The sequence below is a fragment of the Triturus cristatus genome, chromosome 10, assembly GCF_964204655.1.
Source record: "Triturus cristatus chromosome 10, aTriCri1.1, whole genome shotgun sequence".
Classification (NCBI taxonomy): domain Eukaryota; kingdom Metazoa; phylum Chordata; class Amphibia; order Caudata; family Salamandridae; genus Triturus; species Triturus cristatus.
In genome coordinates this window covers 1,188,145,523-1,188,163,971 of record NC_140593.1, presented here as the reverse complement: position 1 = coordinate 1,188,163,971, position 18,449 = coordinate 1,188,145,523, and the positions used below count along the sequence as shown (strand labels likewise).

Genomic DNA, 18,449 nt, shown 5'->3' with positions numbered 1-18,449 from the left:
TTGTTTTGACTCGCTCGCACAACTACAGCAGTCTTGATTCTTGTTTACCTTGAGCTGCCTTGAGCTGTTCCTTCAGGAAGCAGTGAAGGTGGCAGAGACATTGGAGGTGAAATTTACTATACTGCCTTTAGTCCTAAAATTGTGATAGCCACACTGCACACTAAGCATGGCACATATCCTCTGTGGCGAGGTTCTCTGGTTTTCGAGGTCCGTAGGTAAGCCTTTTATGCTATCTAGGTTTTTTCTTTGCCTTTTGAGTTTATGCTGACAGATGCAAGAATACAAATCCAAGAATGCAGAGGAAAAAAATTAACTGGACGAGCTGCTCTTGCATGCCCTGCTACTGAGGGAAAGTTTACAAATGCTGAACCCAAGGATGCCTCAACTTTTAATTTTTGTGTTTCCAAAGTGTTTTTTGCTAAATTTCACTGAAAGGAGTGAGGTAATTCTTTGTTTGATAGCTGGTATCTGCACACGCGTTCCCTCAAATTCATTATCTTTTTTATATTGTCAGTTTCCCACCAAGTTCGTGTTTTCCTCACGCTCCCATTGTGTTAATACATTTGTCCTCATGGCATCATTATTGACTATGTGTTTAATTTAACCCTAGTGAGAGGTCTAAGCGGCAGCACCCCTGCTCCCAGTGGCACCAGCTGTTGCTTATTTCTCTATACACTGGAAATTGGTAGCCTGCAGGCGCCAAGCTCTCTCCTAGAGAGGGACGGCGTGCTCTGGATTAGGATCCCGCCAGCAGGCGCCTTCCTCGGGGAGCACTAATTGCCTTTGGTGGCCATTTCCCATTTTATTCCAGTGACTGCACTTTGGGGACGCGGAAGGTGAAGACAGGCCTAACCGCCTCGCACCAGAGATGAACTCAACAACGCGCGCGTGACTGAAGGGCTCCAGGCCCTCTGACCCCCTCAACGTCCAATCCCGGCTCACTGGGGCTCAGCATTTGCAGAGCTCTCAGGTTCTCTCAGTTCCATAAGTGAGTAGCTCACCCAGCCCAGTATTGTTCTACTTAGCATTCTGGGATTTGTAGTCAATGCGATCACTTTTAAAAAGGAATAACTACAAGCCCCACAATCTAAGGGACAAAACACGGACTGGATGAACTGCTCACGTCTTTAACTGGGAAACACGAGTGCTCAGGTTCACCCAGATCTGTTTTATTATATGCCTTCTGTTTAGGGTGAAGGAATGGCTCCATGTCACTGGGGCAGACTTATCAGCTAGCCCCGTATTATGACATTTGTCCCGTTCAGGCCTTATCACTTACCCATCATTGCTATCCAGTGTGTTTCAGTAAAATTGGTTCAAATTTAAGTTAACCAGGCTTACAACTCCTGCATAGATTATGTTGTCAAATGAAAGCCTGTGGCTGTGAACTTGGTGTCCTGATGAGTGGGCCAACATGGCAACTGTGCCAGGCACCATTTTTAAAGTAATCCTTTTTTATGTTATCAGGCGAGTTAGTCCTTTGAACAGAACCAAAACTATAACTGCTATTATTTCTCAACCTGTGTTGTCTACCCTAAAAGCATGTCCTCATATTATGATAAATGGTTCACAAGAAACAGAGGGTAACAGAAGAAAGAGTCAGAATATGAAAATAAACAAGCATTGGCATAGCCAATAGGTCTCCCCTTTGGGACCTTATAAGTGTTTAATTAACCAGCACAATATCCTTGGTGCAACAACATCAACTATTGCATAGCTAAACACTTATAAGGTCCCAAAGGCGAGACCTATTGGCTATGCCAATGCTTGTTTAGATATGTCACAGACATTTTTTGAATGTATTTGGAAAACTAAAGATTTACATTAATAGTTACCTTTCAGTTACACTTTGCTAGAAAACAATGTTCTTTCAGTGGAATTAACTAAACATGTATATACTTTTAGATCCTAACTACCAGTGCACTGGCAGTGGCCTGGCATTCCTCTACCCAGAACTATGGATCCTGGGGATATTGGTATCTTAAGGCGGGAGAAGTATGTGTTATTAGGCGTCGACCCCTGACAGTCCCCTAAGGCTTCTGTAATCATTGACTCCATTCCCTGAGGAATTCTTCATTTCCCCATCTAATTTCCATGGAGATTTCATTTGCTTAGGTAGCCGGAAACCCCAAGTGAAGAGCTGGATCCTCTGTGTTCCTGTGAAACTCAATGAGGGGTCAGAAATGGGACAATCAAGATGTAGAGGAAATTGAGACCTTGCCCCATATTCCAATGGCAGGCTCCACAGAGACCGATGTCCATAGCCCTAAAGAGAAAAGAAAGCAAGAAGTCATATTATTGAAAAGGAAAGGCTATACGGATAGGCAGGAAAACGGCAGAGAGACGGAGAACAGACATACATTTTCTTCACAGGAAGAATTTCAGGAAGGAGCGAGAAGGAAGTTCAGGCAATGACAGTGAAAGTGAACAAGCATTGGTAATGCATTGGTTTCACCTATGTAATGAATAAAGTGCTGTGCTCATCAATCATCTTCCAGTAGAAGGAAAGATCTGTCTGACAGATAACATGGGAGTGGAGAGGATGTGGTGCAGCGGCCAGAGCTGCTGACTCGAGAGCTGGGGATCCCAGTTTGAGTCTCGGTGATGCTGAGCAACATCCTAGGATTCTATGCAAATCACTTAGTCTCTCTGGGTGATAAATTGTTATATAAATATCCTGCAAGAGTAAAAGGCAAAACTATAGTTCCACCAAAGCGGATGTTAACAGTATTTCAGCAGCAGTAAACTGATAAGAGAAGCAGATGAGGAACAAGCATTGGTAAATGTAGGAAAATATGCTACAGTCAATAGAAATGGAAGTGTAAAGGTAAGTGGCACGCACAGGAACCAATGAGAATCCAGGAAAGAGAGGAGACAGGATGTAAATCCCCTTCAAGTTTATATTAAAAACAATAGATTTCTCAAGCACAGCGCAAGCGCTCTGCAGACGAAACCTAAAAAGGATGGGATATTGAGGAGGAGGCGCAAAGGTATAAGGAGGACGCTGAAGATGGCAAGAATCAGAAGCTGGAGAGCGAGTGAAGTGAATATTGAGGAGTCCAACCCTTCTAAATTAGAGACCTCGCGCACAGTAGAATCCGGCGACAACACCAGGAGGCTCCCACGTTCCCCGCTGTGCCTCCCCAGCTTCTACGGGACCAGGGAGGCCCTGGGCCCGAGTCGCCCTCACCGGGGAGTGAGGCTTCACCAGGTTAATGATGGTATATGGGTCTGGCTGAAGAAATTAGGAGCAAAGGAGTCAGGGAAGATCTAAATATTGAATGGGGATGGGGAGGAAAGGAAGCGGGTGAGACTAATTGAAAAAGTCAAAATTATTACTCTGTATTTTTTCCAGAAGGTGTAGGAATATGCGAGGGAGAGGGAGACTTCTAGAGAGATTTATAGTAAAAAGGCATACTTTATTAGGTAATGGAAGCGAAAGCCAAGACTCTAGAGAACAAGAGATGTTTCCAGGTTTTGTTGTCTTCACCTGAGTAAACAGAGAATAAGGTTCTGAGGCGACAAGCGAAAGTAATAAAGCCTAAAGGCATACCATTAGATAAGGGAAGAAAAAGAAAGAGAGAACAAGAGGAAAGCGAGAAAGAACTTCAGGAAGTAGACAGTAAACTACTGACAGAGAAACAGGTATAATTACCCATACTTGTTATGTGTTTCTGTCCGAGCCATCCGGACCCCTGGAGCGAAGGCTCTAATAGAAAAAACAAAGAAAGACAGAATCATCTGGAAGTGGACTTCAGTGGACCAGAGGGAAGAAACGGAAAGGAAGACCTTGTCCTTCTTACAAGACGATCTCTATTTAAATAAAGACCATAGTCTTCAATGCATCTAAAGTAGCATTTCTTTTTAGTACAGTCTCGCGGCGCGTTACACGGGGCTAGTAATTCTAATTACTGATCCCCTTAGAATAAAAACAAGATTTGTAATCGGCCTATTAGTAGTGCATATAAAGCACACATTACTGGAATCATGTTCATGAGCAATCATAGGTCTTAGTCATTCAATGCTACTTGCAGTAGCTCTGTTTCTATCCAGTTTGAGTAACTTAGCTGCCTGGTTACTTCTCTGTTATACACCTCTTAGTTCAATATGACTACATTGCTACCCTTGTCATCGGTCTTGCTTACTATGTTTTCTAATCGTTTTTCAGTTTCTGTATTATCACGTTGGATCTTACTTTGGTGTGTTTAGTCAACTTTCATTGTTCCTTCAATTTGGCATTGTAGAAAGCATCAAAACAATACATTTCTTAATTTTGTCTTCAGTTTTAATCCACTATTTTCACAAATGTTAGGATCAATATCCTATACTCCATTGTTTAATCCATGAGCGCCCTTTCCCAGTACCTCATGTTCCAATTGAAAATGATTCATTCTCCTTATTGGTCACTATTGGTCATGTTAGGCTCATTTTACTTCTGTTCTCTGATTGGTTTACCTGATCCGTTGCTGTGTATAGTGATGAAACCTTTGAATATTTCCTTTGTCAAGTGGTCTGTACTCTCTTACAGGAAAGGTACCTGAATGTCGAAGATCATCGGATCGTTCTCAAAGATGCGTTTGTGTTGCTGAAGAGACTGGAAGACACCACTGAATGCCCTACGTTGGTCAAAGAGGTGCACACAATTCTAATATTACTAGAAAATAACGTTTAGGCAAGACTTGGATGTGGATAAAAATGAAGGCCTATGTCTAGTATTTTGAAACGGAAAATGGGTGCTACAGAAGAACAGTACCTTTTGTAGCCTACAGCAACTATCTTCTTCACAACAGTTTGTGATTGTAAAGTAGGCATCCCACTTCAAGAAAGAGGCAGCTTTCTTCCCTCTTTTACAAGGAAAGTTTAAATAAGGAGCATGCATAACATTTGAGGAGGTGGAGAGGGAAACTACCAACAAGTAGTAGTAGAAGAAATAGTTTCCTTCCATTGGTGTTCGATAGAATATGTGTATCATGTTCCCCAGCCACATAATACCCAAAGGGTACAGTTTGCTTGCTACAATTTGAGTGGGGGGCTAAGAATTATTATACAACCTGGATCTAAAACAAAACACAGCTCCTTGAGTTTGAAGCAAGTTTACATGATAGCCTCAGTGAGACTCCAATGAATAAAGTGGCACGTGAAGTTTATATACATCAGTTTCCGTAACACATCATTATGCAATATCATCAAGCTAAGAATTGAGTTAGAAAAACTCAGTTATCATGAACTTTTAATTCAAATGGTCTTTCATGGTCTTTCTACCCTTTTAAATGAAACAGATTCAGATTTTTGGGACACTATTTTCTTCCCACTTCATCGATCAATATGGCTGTGGTAATAACACCCCGCCTTGAAGAGGATCTCTACTGCAGTGGAACTACACAAAAGTGGCACATCGGTATTTAACAAACTATTTCTTAATTGCCTCATTTGACAAAGATAACAACATTCCTACAAGCTAGTCTGAATTATCTGAGTGGGTGGACTGAGTAACACAAATTATAGCGTGCAATGTATACCATAGCTGACAAATTTCACTGGCTTTGCAAGGATAAGCCAGAAGCATAACCACTGGTGCTGGAACAATTTTCAGAGTGCAGGTGCTGCTATCAATGTTACATCACTTACGTCACAGGATTTGTGAAAAATCAACACGCAACATAAAGGACAAGTGTAGCAAATGAGCCCCGTCCATTCTGCAGAATGGTGGGGTTGTAGCATGTGTCCAGTGGTGCGTTTTGCAACATAGTGTCCCAAATATAGGAATAAAGCATAGAGTGGTAAAGTTCTGCTATGTACAGAGTGCACATTTTCTTTTGAAATCTCCTCTGAAATGGCTGTTCAATTTGCATCATGCATGCAGCTTTACTGCTAAACCAATATGGAGTAGAAGCAATGTGTGGCAATTGGGTTTTAGTGCCTATTTGTCACTCAAGTAAAGTGTCTTGGTTTGTTTTGATCCTATCAAAATCTTTGTCTCCCTCACACTTCAGAATTAGAAAAAAATAATCTCTCTTATATGCAACTGCATATTTTTCCAATAGTTGACTTTTTTTTAACACAAACTTTATTGCATTTTTTAGGATATGACTGCTTTTACATTGATGACTGTCAGAAGAATGGCATTTATCACATGAAATGAGTTACAAAGAATCTCATCTAAGTTGTACCTATTGTAGGATGCAGTACTATACAATAAACTGAATAATCATCAAACTATAAGCCCCCCCACCCCACCCAACCTGTTGATTATGTCACCTAATTTGGGGATCTCATATATGTTTTAGCACGTAGGCAGTGGAAATGACAGCCCCAATGATATGTATGGGGAGGCCAGAGTGATGACATACCTGGGCGGACAGGAGACAGGTTTCTTGCAGAGGCCTCGGTAATCCTTCTGACAGAGAGCATCACTCTTCGCAAGTCCCTAGAGGGCCCCTTCCTCCCGCCATTTATCCAACTTCGGGGCCATTGGGGAATTCCAGTGTCTCGTTATGAGCCTCTTTGCCAATAGCATGGCCAAGTACCAGAGGCGTAGCTAGATCTTGTGGCACCCGGGGCTATCCCTCAGATTGCCGCCCCAGGAGGCGGGGGGGGGGAGGGTACTGGGGAAAAAGGACGGCGAGCACTTGAAAGAGGTCCGAGAGACACGTAGTATCGCCCCTAATAGTTACCTCGATCATGCAAGTTACATGCACATACATGACACGGTCCAAGGCTTCACAGTTGAATACACCGGTGACTGGCAGTACAAAAGAGAACACACAGACTGCATGATCTATCTGGGGACTCAGAAAAACCGCATGTGACATCCATCAAAGAGCTGCGTGAACAATTAATTGCCGAGAGGAACTGGCAGCTGGCTGGGAGACTCAGGACTTTGTTTTCGAAGAGGCGCGGCTTACTCTGCAATATCATGATCTGATTGATCACCATTAAGGCCCCCAGGTAACTGTTCGGTCTTGTGCTCCTTAAAACCACTAGAATAGAGTCAACTACCTGGCAAGTGGTTTGGAATGTGCCTGTTGATGTGCATTTCTGCAAATTAAAAGCATTTATTTTTCACGGGCACATTAAAGCATTGTGTCAGCTGAATTTATAATTCTGCTATATAAGTTGCAGAGAGATGGAGGAAGAGAGACACTGGCATAGTAAAGAGAGTGGGCAGAAAGAAAGGTATGGAAAGAGGAGAGAAAGGCAAGAGGAAGGAGGGGAAGAGAAGAGGAGAAAGGAAAGAGAAGGAAGTGGTGAAAGGAAACAGGCTGAGGCAAGAAAAAGAAAGTAGAGAGAAAGCAGATGTGTGACCCTAAAAAGACCAGATGGGGCCAAACTCCGGAGGAAATGTGTAAAGCATATGCGCAGCACACTCACAGGCGACACACCAGGCCCACTGCAAAACTAGACCACACCAGGTGATGTGAAAATAACTTGTGTATTGTGAAATAAACACGTCAGAATGTAATCACAGTTGCATAAACATTGTGCCCACCGGCACTGTGTAGCAATTTACAGGGGACTATTTACACTGCAGGGCCAATCGGGCCACTGCCAACATCATTACAAGGTACAAAGACAAGTGTAAAGCCGTCTTGATTAAATGTGAACCCGCCAGTGCTTACTGGTAAAATAATGAGGTCAGCAAAATTGCCGTAGCATCAGCCACATTAGCTCAGGCAGGAACATGTGAGCATAAATCACATCAGCATGAAGCCTTAGGCATAAACATAAAACCAGCCATGTAGGCATTTACATGGGAACATAGCGGCATCACTGCAAGATCATTAGGCATACATCATCTTATGCATCCCGGTAGGCATAACCATATTAACATGGAGGGAACAGCATTAGCATGCAGCATCTCCCTAGTATGAAAACACTAGGCCCAGAACCTTCATTAGCATGAACACATTAGCGCAGGCCTGGAATGAAAACATTGGGGCCTAGAAACATATAGGTATGTGGCACCTCCTCCGCAGGAACACGATAGGCCTAAAATCAACACTGTACACATTAGGGGCAGAACATTAGGTATCCACCTCAGGCCTAGACCAGCCGCGTAGGCATTAGGGAAAAAGCATTATGCATCTCATTGGCGTAAGTCCCCTTGCATAATCGATACTGCAGACATGTAAACTCATTATGCATCAGAACCCATAAGGCCTAGAACATTAGGCATAAAACCATCAGCAGGGTGCGCATTCCCTTAGCATAAACAACCCACTATGCATGCCATTAGCATACGTACATTAGGCATAAACATAGATCCTCATCCTGGGGACGTAAATCAGAGTAGGCATAGACATGGTTAGGCCCTCCTCATGAGCCTAAAAGCATGAACACCCCATTAGCATGGAAGCATTAGGCAAGAACATTTTATGCAGGACCATATTAGCCTGAGGCATAAACCACGCGAACATGAAGGACACATCCCAGCACCTCACCTTAGGGTTAGGCATGAACATATTAGCCTTGGGCGTACAAAATCAGCAGGGCCACCATAGGGGAAAGCTATGCCCTTTTTAAATGTCACCAGGTTGCAACTGCCCACTGTCCAGCGGGCAAGTTGTGAAGAGTTAAGTCAGTTCTGGCCAATACTGGGAACGTGAGGGCCTCTCTTCTGGGACCCTCAAATGAACAATGCCCCCAGACGGTGCAGCTGTCCACTACGAGGGCGCAGCTGTGGGAAATGAGCCCCCCCCCCCAAGTCACTGGCACGTTGGGGTTCCCCTCGGGGACTCGGTAATTAAAGAAGTGCCCCCGTTACTATGCCTCACTTGTTGCAGCAGCCCGCAACAGCAGCGCAGCTGTGCACAGGGATAAACACGGCCACTCCTGGTGCTCCTTCCGGCCCCAAAACCGCTCTCCTCCTGGCTTCCCACTCACCGGGGTTCTTCTTTGTCTGGCTGCGGCCTCTGGCGCCCCGTCGGCTCCAACGTCGGGACTGTGGCTGACTCTGGCTGCACTCGGGGCTCTCCTTAGCTCCCGGGGATCCCCAATTACCAGCACTTCACAAGACGTCACCCGGGCCCCCTTCTGGGACCCGGGACTTTGATGCAGTCCCTACGAAGCTCCGGATGTCTTCTTGTGCTGCTGGGCCAGCGCAGGGTAGGCTCCCGCCTGGCTTCTCTGCCAACACGGGGCTCCCTCGTCACCCCGGGAGCCCCGCAACACCACCGCTGGCTTCCGGCTTCCTTCTTCCTGCCAGCGGGCCTCGCCCCCCCAACCAGGCGCCCTCCTGTCTGGCTTCCAGGTCGCTGTGAGCAGCGCAGTGGCCCGGGGTTTTCTCTGTGCCCGGGTTGCGGTGGTGATTTCCTTCAGAGCGCTTCCGACGCGCTTGTACTCGGGCCGCAGTGGTGATTTGTTTCTTGGCGGCGATATGCGGGGTGGGCAACCGCTTAATTCAAAGGCATGCAACGCGCCGCCATAGTGGGGGGAAGCGAAATATGGCGCTCCTTCCCTCCGGCAATTGGGATATGGTGCCCACGAGGTGCTAGGGGGCAGGCAGGGACGCACAGACAAGCCAAGTGTAGCGCTCCTTCCTTTTTCTGGGCGGCACCGATACAGCACTCTCTCTTCACTGTCAATTTGACTCTAGCACTCACGAGGCGCTAGGGAGCAGGCAGAAAGGCACAGTCAATGGAATTATAGGCCCTTGTCGCACAGCGCTGCCGGCTCCCACCTCCTGGGCAGGACAGCAAATTATAGCGCTCCTCTTCTCCTGGCACTCCCCATGTAGCGCTCACCATGCACTGGAAAGCTTCAACAGCTCCAGGGACAACAAATAGCGCTCCTCTCTTCTGGCGCCTCAAATATAGCGCGCACGATCGCTAGGGTGCAGGCAGGCAGTCAGAGACCCACACCAGCAAGTAGTGCCCACGCTCCTCACCTCCTGGGAGTGCAGGGAACCAAATGTTGGCGCTCACGAGGTGCTAGGGCAGGAGAGCAGGTCATGCAGTGCTGGGCAGGATCAGCAGAGAGTGGGCACTCATCAGTATAGGACAGCAACTCCTAGAAGCAGTCATCTCCCATAAAGTGGCACTCCTGATATAGCAGTCTTCACTCCAGCAAAGGCTCTTACTGGCCCTGTGGACAGCAGAGGGGTACAGATGGGCTCAGGGGCCACCACACAGGCCCTTGAGGTGGTACCTCCTGGCAGAGTGTCCCCTCTCAGTCAAGTTCACGTGCAGTCTGAGCACATGGCATCCCAGCTCCGTTATTTATACACCCCTCACCCCACCTACCAGAAAGGGCTAGCAACTTCCAGAAGGCTCCCTGGGAAACCGGTCCCAACTGGTTTAGGGGGAGGTGTAGACCAGCCTGGGTGCCAGGCTTCCCTCCAAAAGCTGGAGGTGCTGGGAAACAAACGGCTAGACTGGCAACCCACCTCAGTCAGGCGGCACAAGCAGACAGAAATGGCATCCATTTTAAAATTATTTCACACATGGTAAAAAGGCTAGGGGGAAAAGCAAAAACAATTTGGACAATAAGGGCCAAGTCCAACACACTTGTTAGGCAAAACAACAACAGCAAAAAAGGACATTTCGCAAACAGGCGGTCCATGACCAATTAAGGCAGGAACTTGTTCATTAGGATCGTGTTTTTGAAAGCAGTCGTGTAGGGGATTCTGCGGATTTCCAGTGGGAGAGTGTTCTCGATCTTAGGTGCCACGCCAGAGAAGGCTCTGAGCCTCGTTTTCTTTTTGCAAAAGGTCTGAGGTTTCAGTAGTAGAGAATTTGCACTTCTTGAGGGTCTGCCCCTACTGATAATTCCAGTTTATGAGCCAGGTAGGTAGGGGGTATGAAGTGTAGGACTTTGTGCGTCAGACAAGAAATCTTTAGTTGTATTCGTGCTCCGTAGGGTAACCATTTTAGAGATCTTAAGGCTGGGGATATGTGCTCATTTCTTTTTGTATCAGTGACCAATCTAGCAGCGGCATTCAATGAGGCCCTGAGCGGGGCCAAGGTATATTTGGGGAGGCCACAGACCGTCGCGCTCCCATAGTCTAGCCTCGGTAGGACAAGTGCTTGTACCACCTGCTTGAAGTCCTCTTGAGGGAGGAAGGGTTTTAGGATTTTCAGAATCCTCATTTGGTGGTTCGAACCCTTGCATGTCTTACTAATAGTTTTCTTCATGTTCAAGTGTGAGTCTAGGGTGATTCCTAGAGATTTAGCTGAGTCGACGATAACCGGGGAGCAGTTAAAGGTCCAGAGGTCTTTCATCCAGAGGTCAATCTTGGGGGTGTGCTTAGAAGGGGAAATGAGAAGGAATTCTGTTTTAGCGGTGTTCAGCAGGAGGTGGTTTTTAGTTAACCAGTTTTGGGTAAATGACAAGGAGGAGATGAGTGAGATGAAGTCTTATGATGAATTGATTTTAAGATAAAGTTGCATGTCATCCTCATACATATGGAAAAGAATGTTCATGGATGATAGAGCGTTCGCTAGCGGTTCAAGGAAAATATTAAAAAGTATAGGAGAGAGGGCAGATCCTTGCCGGACCCCCATGGAGACTGCAGCCGGATGGGATAGGGTGTGGTTCACCCTAACTCTTTGGGATCTCATTGTGCAGGAAGGAAGAGAACCATTGCAGTACCAAGCCGGAAAGGCCCATCCTGTGTTCCAGAAAAGCTAAGGGGTTGTCATGATTAACTGCGTCGAATGCAGAGGAAAGATCAAGGAGGATTAGGAGGCCAGATTCGTTATGGTGTAAAATGTTTAAGATGTCATCAATGATGTGAATGAGTGCTGATTCAGTACTGTGACCACTCCTAAAGCCAGATTGGTGTTGATCCAGGAGATTGAAAGTCTTGATGTGCGAGCAGAGTTGCGATTGGACACATTTTTCTAGGAGCTTAGCCAGAGTAGGGATGTTGGAGATGGGACAGAAGTTGTTGAGATCAGATCTGTCTGAATCAGGTTTTTTTAGAATGGAAGAAACCTGAGCAGCTTTTAGACATTCGGGTATATTGGCTTGAGATAAAGAAGCATTGACAATATTAGTCCAGAGGGGGATGAGGGCCTCCTTGATATTTTATTTATTTATTTTATTGAACTTATATTGCGCGCAGCTACCCGCAGTGGGTTTCCCGGCGCCAGGGATAGACTGGAGGAGAAATCGGAAAACAAGTAATTGCAAGAGGGAGACACTAGACCGGAGGAATCTGGAACTAGAACAGGAGGGTCTTCAGTTTTTTGCGGAAAGCCAGAAGACTGGTTTCTGTTTTAAGCGCCATTGGGAGAGCATTCCACATCTTGGGGCCCAGATATGCGAATGAACGGCCTCCCATTTTTGCCAGTCGGATTCTGGGAATCACAAGATTGCCACTATTGGATGACCTCAAAAGGCGGCCAGGCTGATATGGCTGCGCAAGATTGTGCAAGTAGGCCGGAGCGGAGCCTTGGCGAATTTTGAAGAGGATGCACAAAGTTTTGAAGGCCACTCGATCCGAGATTTTTAACCAATGGAGGTCACGTAGAGCCTGCATTGCGGACATTCTCCTTGGGACATTACGCAGCAGGCGGGCGGCTGAGTTCTGTACAACCTGGAGTTTATTGATTGTAGCTTTATCTGCTCCTAGATAAAGCACATTGCCATAGTCGATATGGGACATCACAAGGGCCTGTACGACAGTTCTACGAGTGGACTCAGGCAGCATCCATATGATCTTTTGCAACCAGCGAAGGGTGTTAAAGCAGATCGCAGCGACCTTAGTTGCCTGCTGCCTCATCGAGAGTTTGTCGTCGATTAGGACACCGAGGTTGCGAGCAACAGGCACGGGGGTAGGCAGAGGACCCATGTCACTGGGCCAATGTCGTGGACCCCAGAGATCTTTTTGTTTGCCTAGTATGATCACCTCGGTCTTGTCTCCGTTGAGCTTTAACAGATGCATTTGCATCCAAGCTGCAACGCGAGAGAGGCCGATTTTGAGGGCAGAGGTGTCCTGAGCCCTGCTGCTAGACAAAGAGAACACAATCTGCGTGTCGTCTGCGTATGAGTATATAGACAGACCGGCGTCCTCTACGATGGAAGCAAGCGGTCTGATGTAAATATTGAACAACAGAGGGCTCAATATAGACCCTTGAGGGACGCCGTAGGCAGAGGAATGAATCGCAGATTCAGCTTTGTTTGAGAAAACCTGAAAGGTGCGCTCATTAAGAAATGAGGACACCCAGGCGAGCGCAGATCCAGCAACACCGAGGGAACCGAGAGACTCCAATAGGATGGAGTGGGACACGGTATCGAAAGCAGCGCTTAAGTCAAGAAGAATCAGCGCAAAGGTCTCACCGCCATCGATACCGTGTCGGAGTCGCTCAGTTACCCCTAGGAGTGCGGATTCGGTGGAGTAATTAGCGCGAAAGCCTGATTGGGATGGATGGAGATATCCCATGTTTTCAACAAACTCATTAAGTTGGGTGTTAACATGGCGTTCTAGGATTTTAGAACAGGCTGGCAGCAGGGATATAGGCCTGAAGTTGGCAAGATTTGTGATGTCAGCACCAGATTTTTTAAGCAGGGGGACGACCATGGCATGTTTCCAGTCCTGTTCCACTCGAGATTCGGTAAGCGAGACGTTTAATAGCCTCATTAGGAATCTTCGTGGTTCAAGGTCAAGTTGTTTGAGTATCTTCATGGGGACTGGGTCCCGCGGAGATCCAGACCTGATGCTTTTTAAGCAGGATAGGAAAGAAGAGTCGTCAAATGGTGTCCAGTTGAAAATAAACTCAGTGGGGGGGGTGGAGGTATTACAATACGGACCGTGTAGAGAGGAATCAGTTGGAGAGGGAAGGGAAGCAAGAGATTGATGGATGCCCTCAACCTTAGATACAAAAAAGTCTGCAATGGCATTACATTGTGTGGCATCTAAAGCCGGCAGTGCGGGGACAGTATCAGCTCCTGTGAGTTTTTTAACTGTAGCAAAAAGAGTTCGGGGACAGTTTTGCACTGAAGTGATTGTGGAAACAGTGTAGGAGGCCTTAGCACGTTTGCAGTTTGAATGATAGAGTTTTAATTCTTCTTTGTAGATCACTTTAGAGGAAGCTGAATAGGACGCCCTCCATTTCCTCTCCAGGGCTTTGCATTTGGAGCGTTGAATTTTCAGCTCCTCTGAATACCAGGGTGCTGGTGGGCGCAAGGATCTATGTTTGCTCCTGGATTGAGGGACAAGAGTCGATACTGCATCTGTCAGCCAATCAGAGATGGAAACATTCAGATTCTGGTCAGTATTGATGGAGGATGGAATAGACTCAGTTAGACGCAGGTTAAAATCGGCTATATTGAGCTTGTCCCAACGATACGATGATTTAATTTCATCCGCATGGACCCTGGCAGAGTATAAAGCAGGTGGTAGTACAAAGTGAACCGCATAGTGATCAGACCAGACAAGCGGGCGGACAGAGTGGGTACAGTCAAATGAGAGAGTAGAGATGATTGGATCCAAAAGATGGCCGGCATTATGAGTGGCTCCAGAGTTACAGAGTTTGAGGTTAAAAACCTCAAGGTCAGAAAGAAGGACTTTATTGAGGGGGTTGTTGACATCATCGAAGTGAATGTTTAAATCACCAAGAATGGTGAAATTATTAGATTTATTAGTGTTGCTGATAAGCAATCAATAAGTGAGGGAATCCAAGGTGCGGCATTTCCGGGCGGCCGATAAATTAGCAGACCGGAGAGCATCATTCGAGGATTAATCGTCAATTTGAACAGTGCAGCCTCACTACCTGGGAGATGTAGAGGTTCCAGTTTACATTGATAGATAGATTTATAAATGATTGCAATTCCACCACCTTTACCTAAGGGTCTGTCCTGATGCAGCACAACATAGTTAGGAGGGACGGCTGCGGCAATGTCCGGACCCGAGCTGGCCTGAATCCAAGTCTCGGTCAGGAACAGAACGTCAGGTGATTCCTCAGTGATAAAATCGAAGATGTTTAGTTTGTTCCTAGGGAGCGATCTACAATTTAGGCTCCAGAAATGGAGAGGGGACGGGGAGGTGATAGGGCCCTTGGTGGGCTTTCTTTTTCCCCTATAGTGCTTAACGCTCTGCTGTGTCTTGGAGAGCTGCATTTTACCAGTAGTGAAGCCACAACCAGCACAAGTGAAATAATGGCAAGGCAGAATGCACAAGGAACAAGATATGGGGGTACAAGGTCGAAAAGACAGTAATGTCGTGGAAGAGTAGATATACTTACGACCACCCTGAGTCTGATTGTCGAAGGGCATAATAATGAGGGACAGCCCGTCCTGCAGCCCGTCCTCAGCGCGGACGGGCGCAGACGGGCTGACTCGGCGTGACTCCGCGCTGAACGAGGCGCGTCCGCTAGCGCGGAGAGCGACCGTATTCTTAAGTAGTGGAGAGCTAGAGCGCTCTCACTGCTGTCGCCTCCCACCTAAGATGGCCGCCGTAGGGGATGTTATCCCTATAGATCGAGTTTCAGCCCTAAGGTCAGCTGAGACCTTCTACAAGCGGTGTAAAATAGATGCAAGGAGCTGGGGAGGTATGCTGAGTGCAACAGTGTGGAAATAACAATTTAGACAAGTTTTAAAAGTTTTAAAAATCGGCGATTAAAATGCTATATTAAACGATGGTAATTCCTAGTATCAGCTAAAGTAAGCAGCGCTTCTAAGGGAGCGAGTAGAATACTGTGCAATGCTGGCAAAACGCTTTCTAAATCACAAGCCTGCTTCCTTGGGGCTCCTTAAGTAGTGGAGAGCTAGAGCGCTCTCACTGCTGTCGCCTCCCACCTAAGATGGCCGCCGTAGGGGATGTTATCCCTATAGATCGAGTTTCAGCCCTAAGGTCAGCTGAGACCTTCTACAAGCGGTGTAAAATAGATGCAAGGAGCTGGGGAGGTATGCTGAGTGCAACAGTGTGGAAATAACAATTTAGACAAGTTTTAAAAGTTTTAAAAATCGGCGATTAAAATGCTATATTAAACGATGGTAATTCCTAGTATCAGCTAAAGTAAGCAGCGCTTCTAAGGGAGCGAGTAGAATACTGTGCAATGCTGGCAAAACGCTTTCTAAATCACAAGCCTGCTTCCTTGGGGCTCCTTAAGTAGTGGAGAGCTAGAGCGCTCTCACTGCTGTCGCCTCCCACCTAAGATGGCCGCCGTAGGGGATGTTATCCCTATAGATCGAGTTTCAGCCCTAAGGTCAGCTGAGACCTTCTACAAGCGGTGTAAAATAGATGCAAGGAGCTGGGGAGGTATGCTGAGTGCAACAGTGTGGAAATAACAATTTAGACAAGTTTTAAAAGTTTTAAAAATCGGCGATTAAAATGCTATATTAAACGATGGTAATTCCTAGTATCAGCTAAAGTAAGCAGCGCTTCTAAGGGAGCGAGTAGAATACTGTGCAATGCTGGCAAAACGCTTTCTAAATCACAAGCCTGCTTCCTTGGGGCTCCTTAAGTAGTGGAGAGCTAGAGCGCTCTCACTGCTGTCGCCTCCCACCTAAGATGGCCGCCGTAGGGGATGTTATCCCTATAGATCGAGTTTCAGCCCTAAGGTCAGCTGAGACCTTCTACAAGCGGTGTAAAATAGATGCAAGGAGCTGGGGAGGTATGCTGAGTGCAACAGTGTGGAAATAACAATTTAGACAAGTTTTAAAAGTTTTAAAAATCGGCGATTAAAATGCTATATTAAACGATGGTAATTCCTAGTATCAGCTAAAGTAAGCAGCGCTTCTAAGGGAGCGAGTAGAATACTGTGCAATGCTGGCAAAACGCTTTCTAAATCACAAGCCTGCTTCCTTGGGGCTCCTTAAGTAGTGGAGAGCTAGAGCGCTCTCACTGCTGTCGCCTCCCACCTAAGATGGCCGCCGTAGGGGATGTTATCCCTATAGATCGAGTTTCAGCCCTAAGGTCAGCTGAGACCTTCTACAAGCGGTGTAAAATAGATGCAAGGAGCTGGGGAGGTATGCTGAGTGCAACAGTGTGGAAATAACAATTTAGACAAGTTTTAAAAGTTTTAAAAATCGGCGATTAAAATGCTATATTAAACGATGGTAATTCCTAGTATCAGCTAAAGTAAGCAGCGCTTCTAAGGGAGCGAGTAGAATACTGTGCAATGCTGGCAAAACGCTTTCTAAATCATATCTTTGAAGATTGACGGTGGCAGTGGGTCGCTAAAGTGATTAGACGGGTTAATGCTACTAAGGGTTTTTGTGGATGTCGTTTTCACTGACGGGCGAGATTGAGTCCCACGTGGCCATGTTCTTAGTGCTAGTACTGAGAGGTGTGCATTGTGCAGTATGGTGTGCATTGCTTGGAGTAATTCATGTGTGTCGGGTTATTTCCTGTCTGGGGCCCAATACTCCTGCACATATCGAATTATACTAGGATGCATTAAAAATAGTGTCTCTGGGAGCCTGTGTGAGTACCCAAAATCAGCATGCGACAGTAACATACAGTCTTGAAATAACAAATCCACTGTTGACACCCCCTCCTGTTCCTATGGACCCAAACTGCGCATTTTTAACGTACCAAAGGTTGTAGGGAGACCGCGGAGAGGAACATTTGTTGCTTACGGTGGGGTGGCTGCAGTGTATCTCAACGCTAGTTACCAGTAAGTTAGGGCCACATGTAGCAGGAGAGGGCCTGTTCGTGGAGGGACCACGACAGGGCACAGCAGTCTGTAGAGTTGGCCATTGTCAATCCAGTCTGTTGTGCAACCTATCTCTGATAGGTTGTGACTGGCTAGCCAGTAAGACTGCCATTGTAGTTTCCCCACAATTCAGTAAGCCTTGAATTCAGGGGTTCCCAGACCTCCCCTGTTCGTTGGATGCTGGAATTTAGAAAGACTCATCCTATGGCTCCCATCTCCCCAGGCAAGCTCCCCCAGTAAAGTATTTAATAATCTGAACACCCAGGTCAGCACTACCACTGAGAGTTTCACGAAATAATACAGGAGGTGTGGCAACATGACCATCTTTGCCAGGGCCAGCTGGCCCGCCACCGACAGGGACAGAGAAACCCAGAAAACAATTTGAGATTTAAGCGAGTTAATCACTCTAACAAGGTGGTCTTCAAGCAAGTCCTACATATCCCAATAAATATGAATACCCAAGTAGCGGAAGGTGTGGGAAGCAACAGGAAGAGCCACATCTGTGAACCGCAATGCGCAGCCTATAGAAGTGTCAGTATATTGGAAGGCACAGGACTTGTCAACATTGATGTGGAAGCCAGAAAGTGCCCCAAAGGAGGTCAGTGATTGAGTTAAGCCATGCATCCCTTATGGAGGTCCCAAAGGTAAGGAATCATATAATCTGTTTATAAGGACGCAGTGTATAGTGCGACCAACTGGTATCCTCCAGCCAGAAGTTCTATCGCCAAGACAAATAAAAGCAGCGATAAAGGGTCAACCATGCCGGGTCCCACAGGGGACATAAGTGTCTGAGATGTAAGGCCCTGTCCTAGCTCCAGCCGTAGAACCTGTATATAAAATGGTGACCCA

At 46.4% G+C, this 18,449-nt stretch overlaps 1 protein-coding gene across 1 annotated transcript in view; it reads left to right on the top strand.

Moving 5' to 3' along the window:
* Positions 1 to 18,449, top strand: part of LOC146796999 (uncharacterized) — a 233,198-nt gene that overhangs the window by 72,847 nt on the left and 141,902 nt on the right. Inside the window, exon 7 of the mRNA XM_085629585.1 lies at positions 4,529 to 4,633. Coding sequence (XP_085485711.1) covers positions 4,529 to 4,633 — 105 coding nt within the window. The remainder of the gene's footprint in view (positions 1 to 4,528; positions 4,634 to 18,449) is intronic.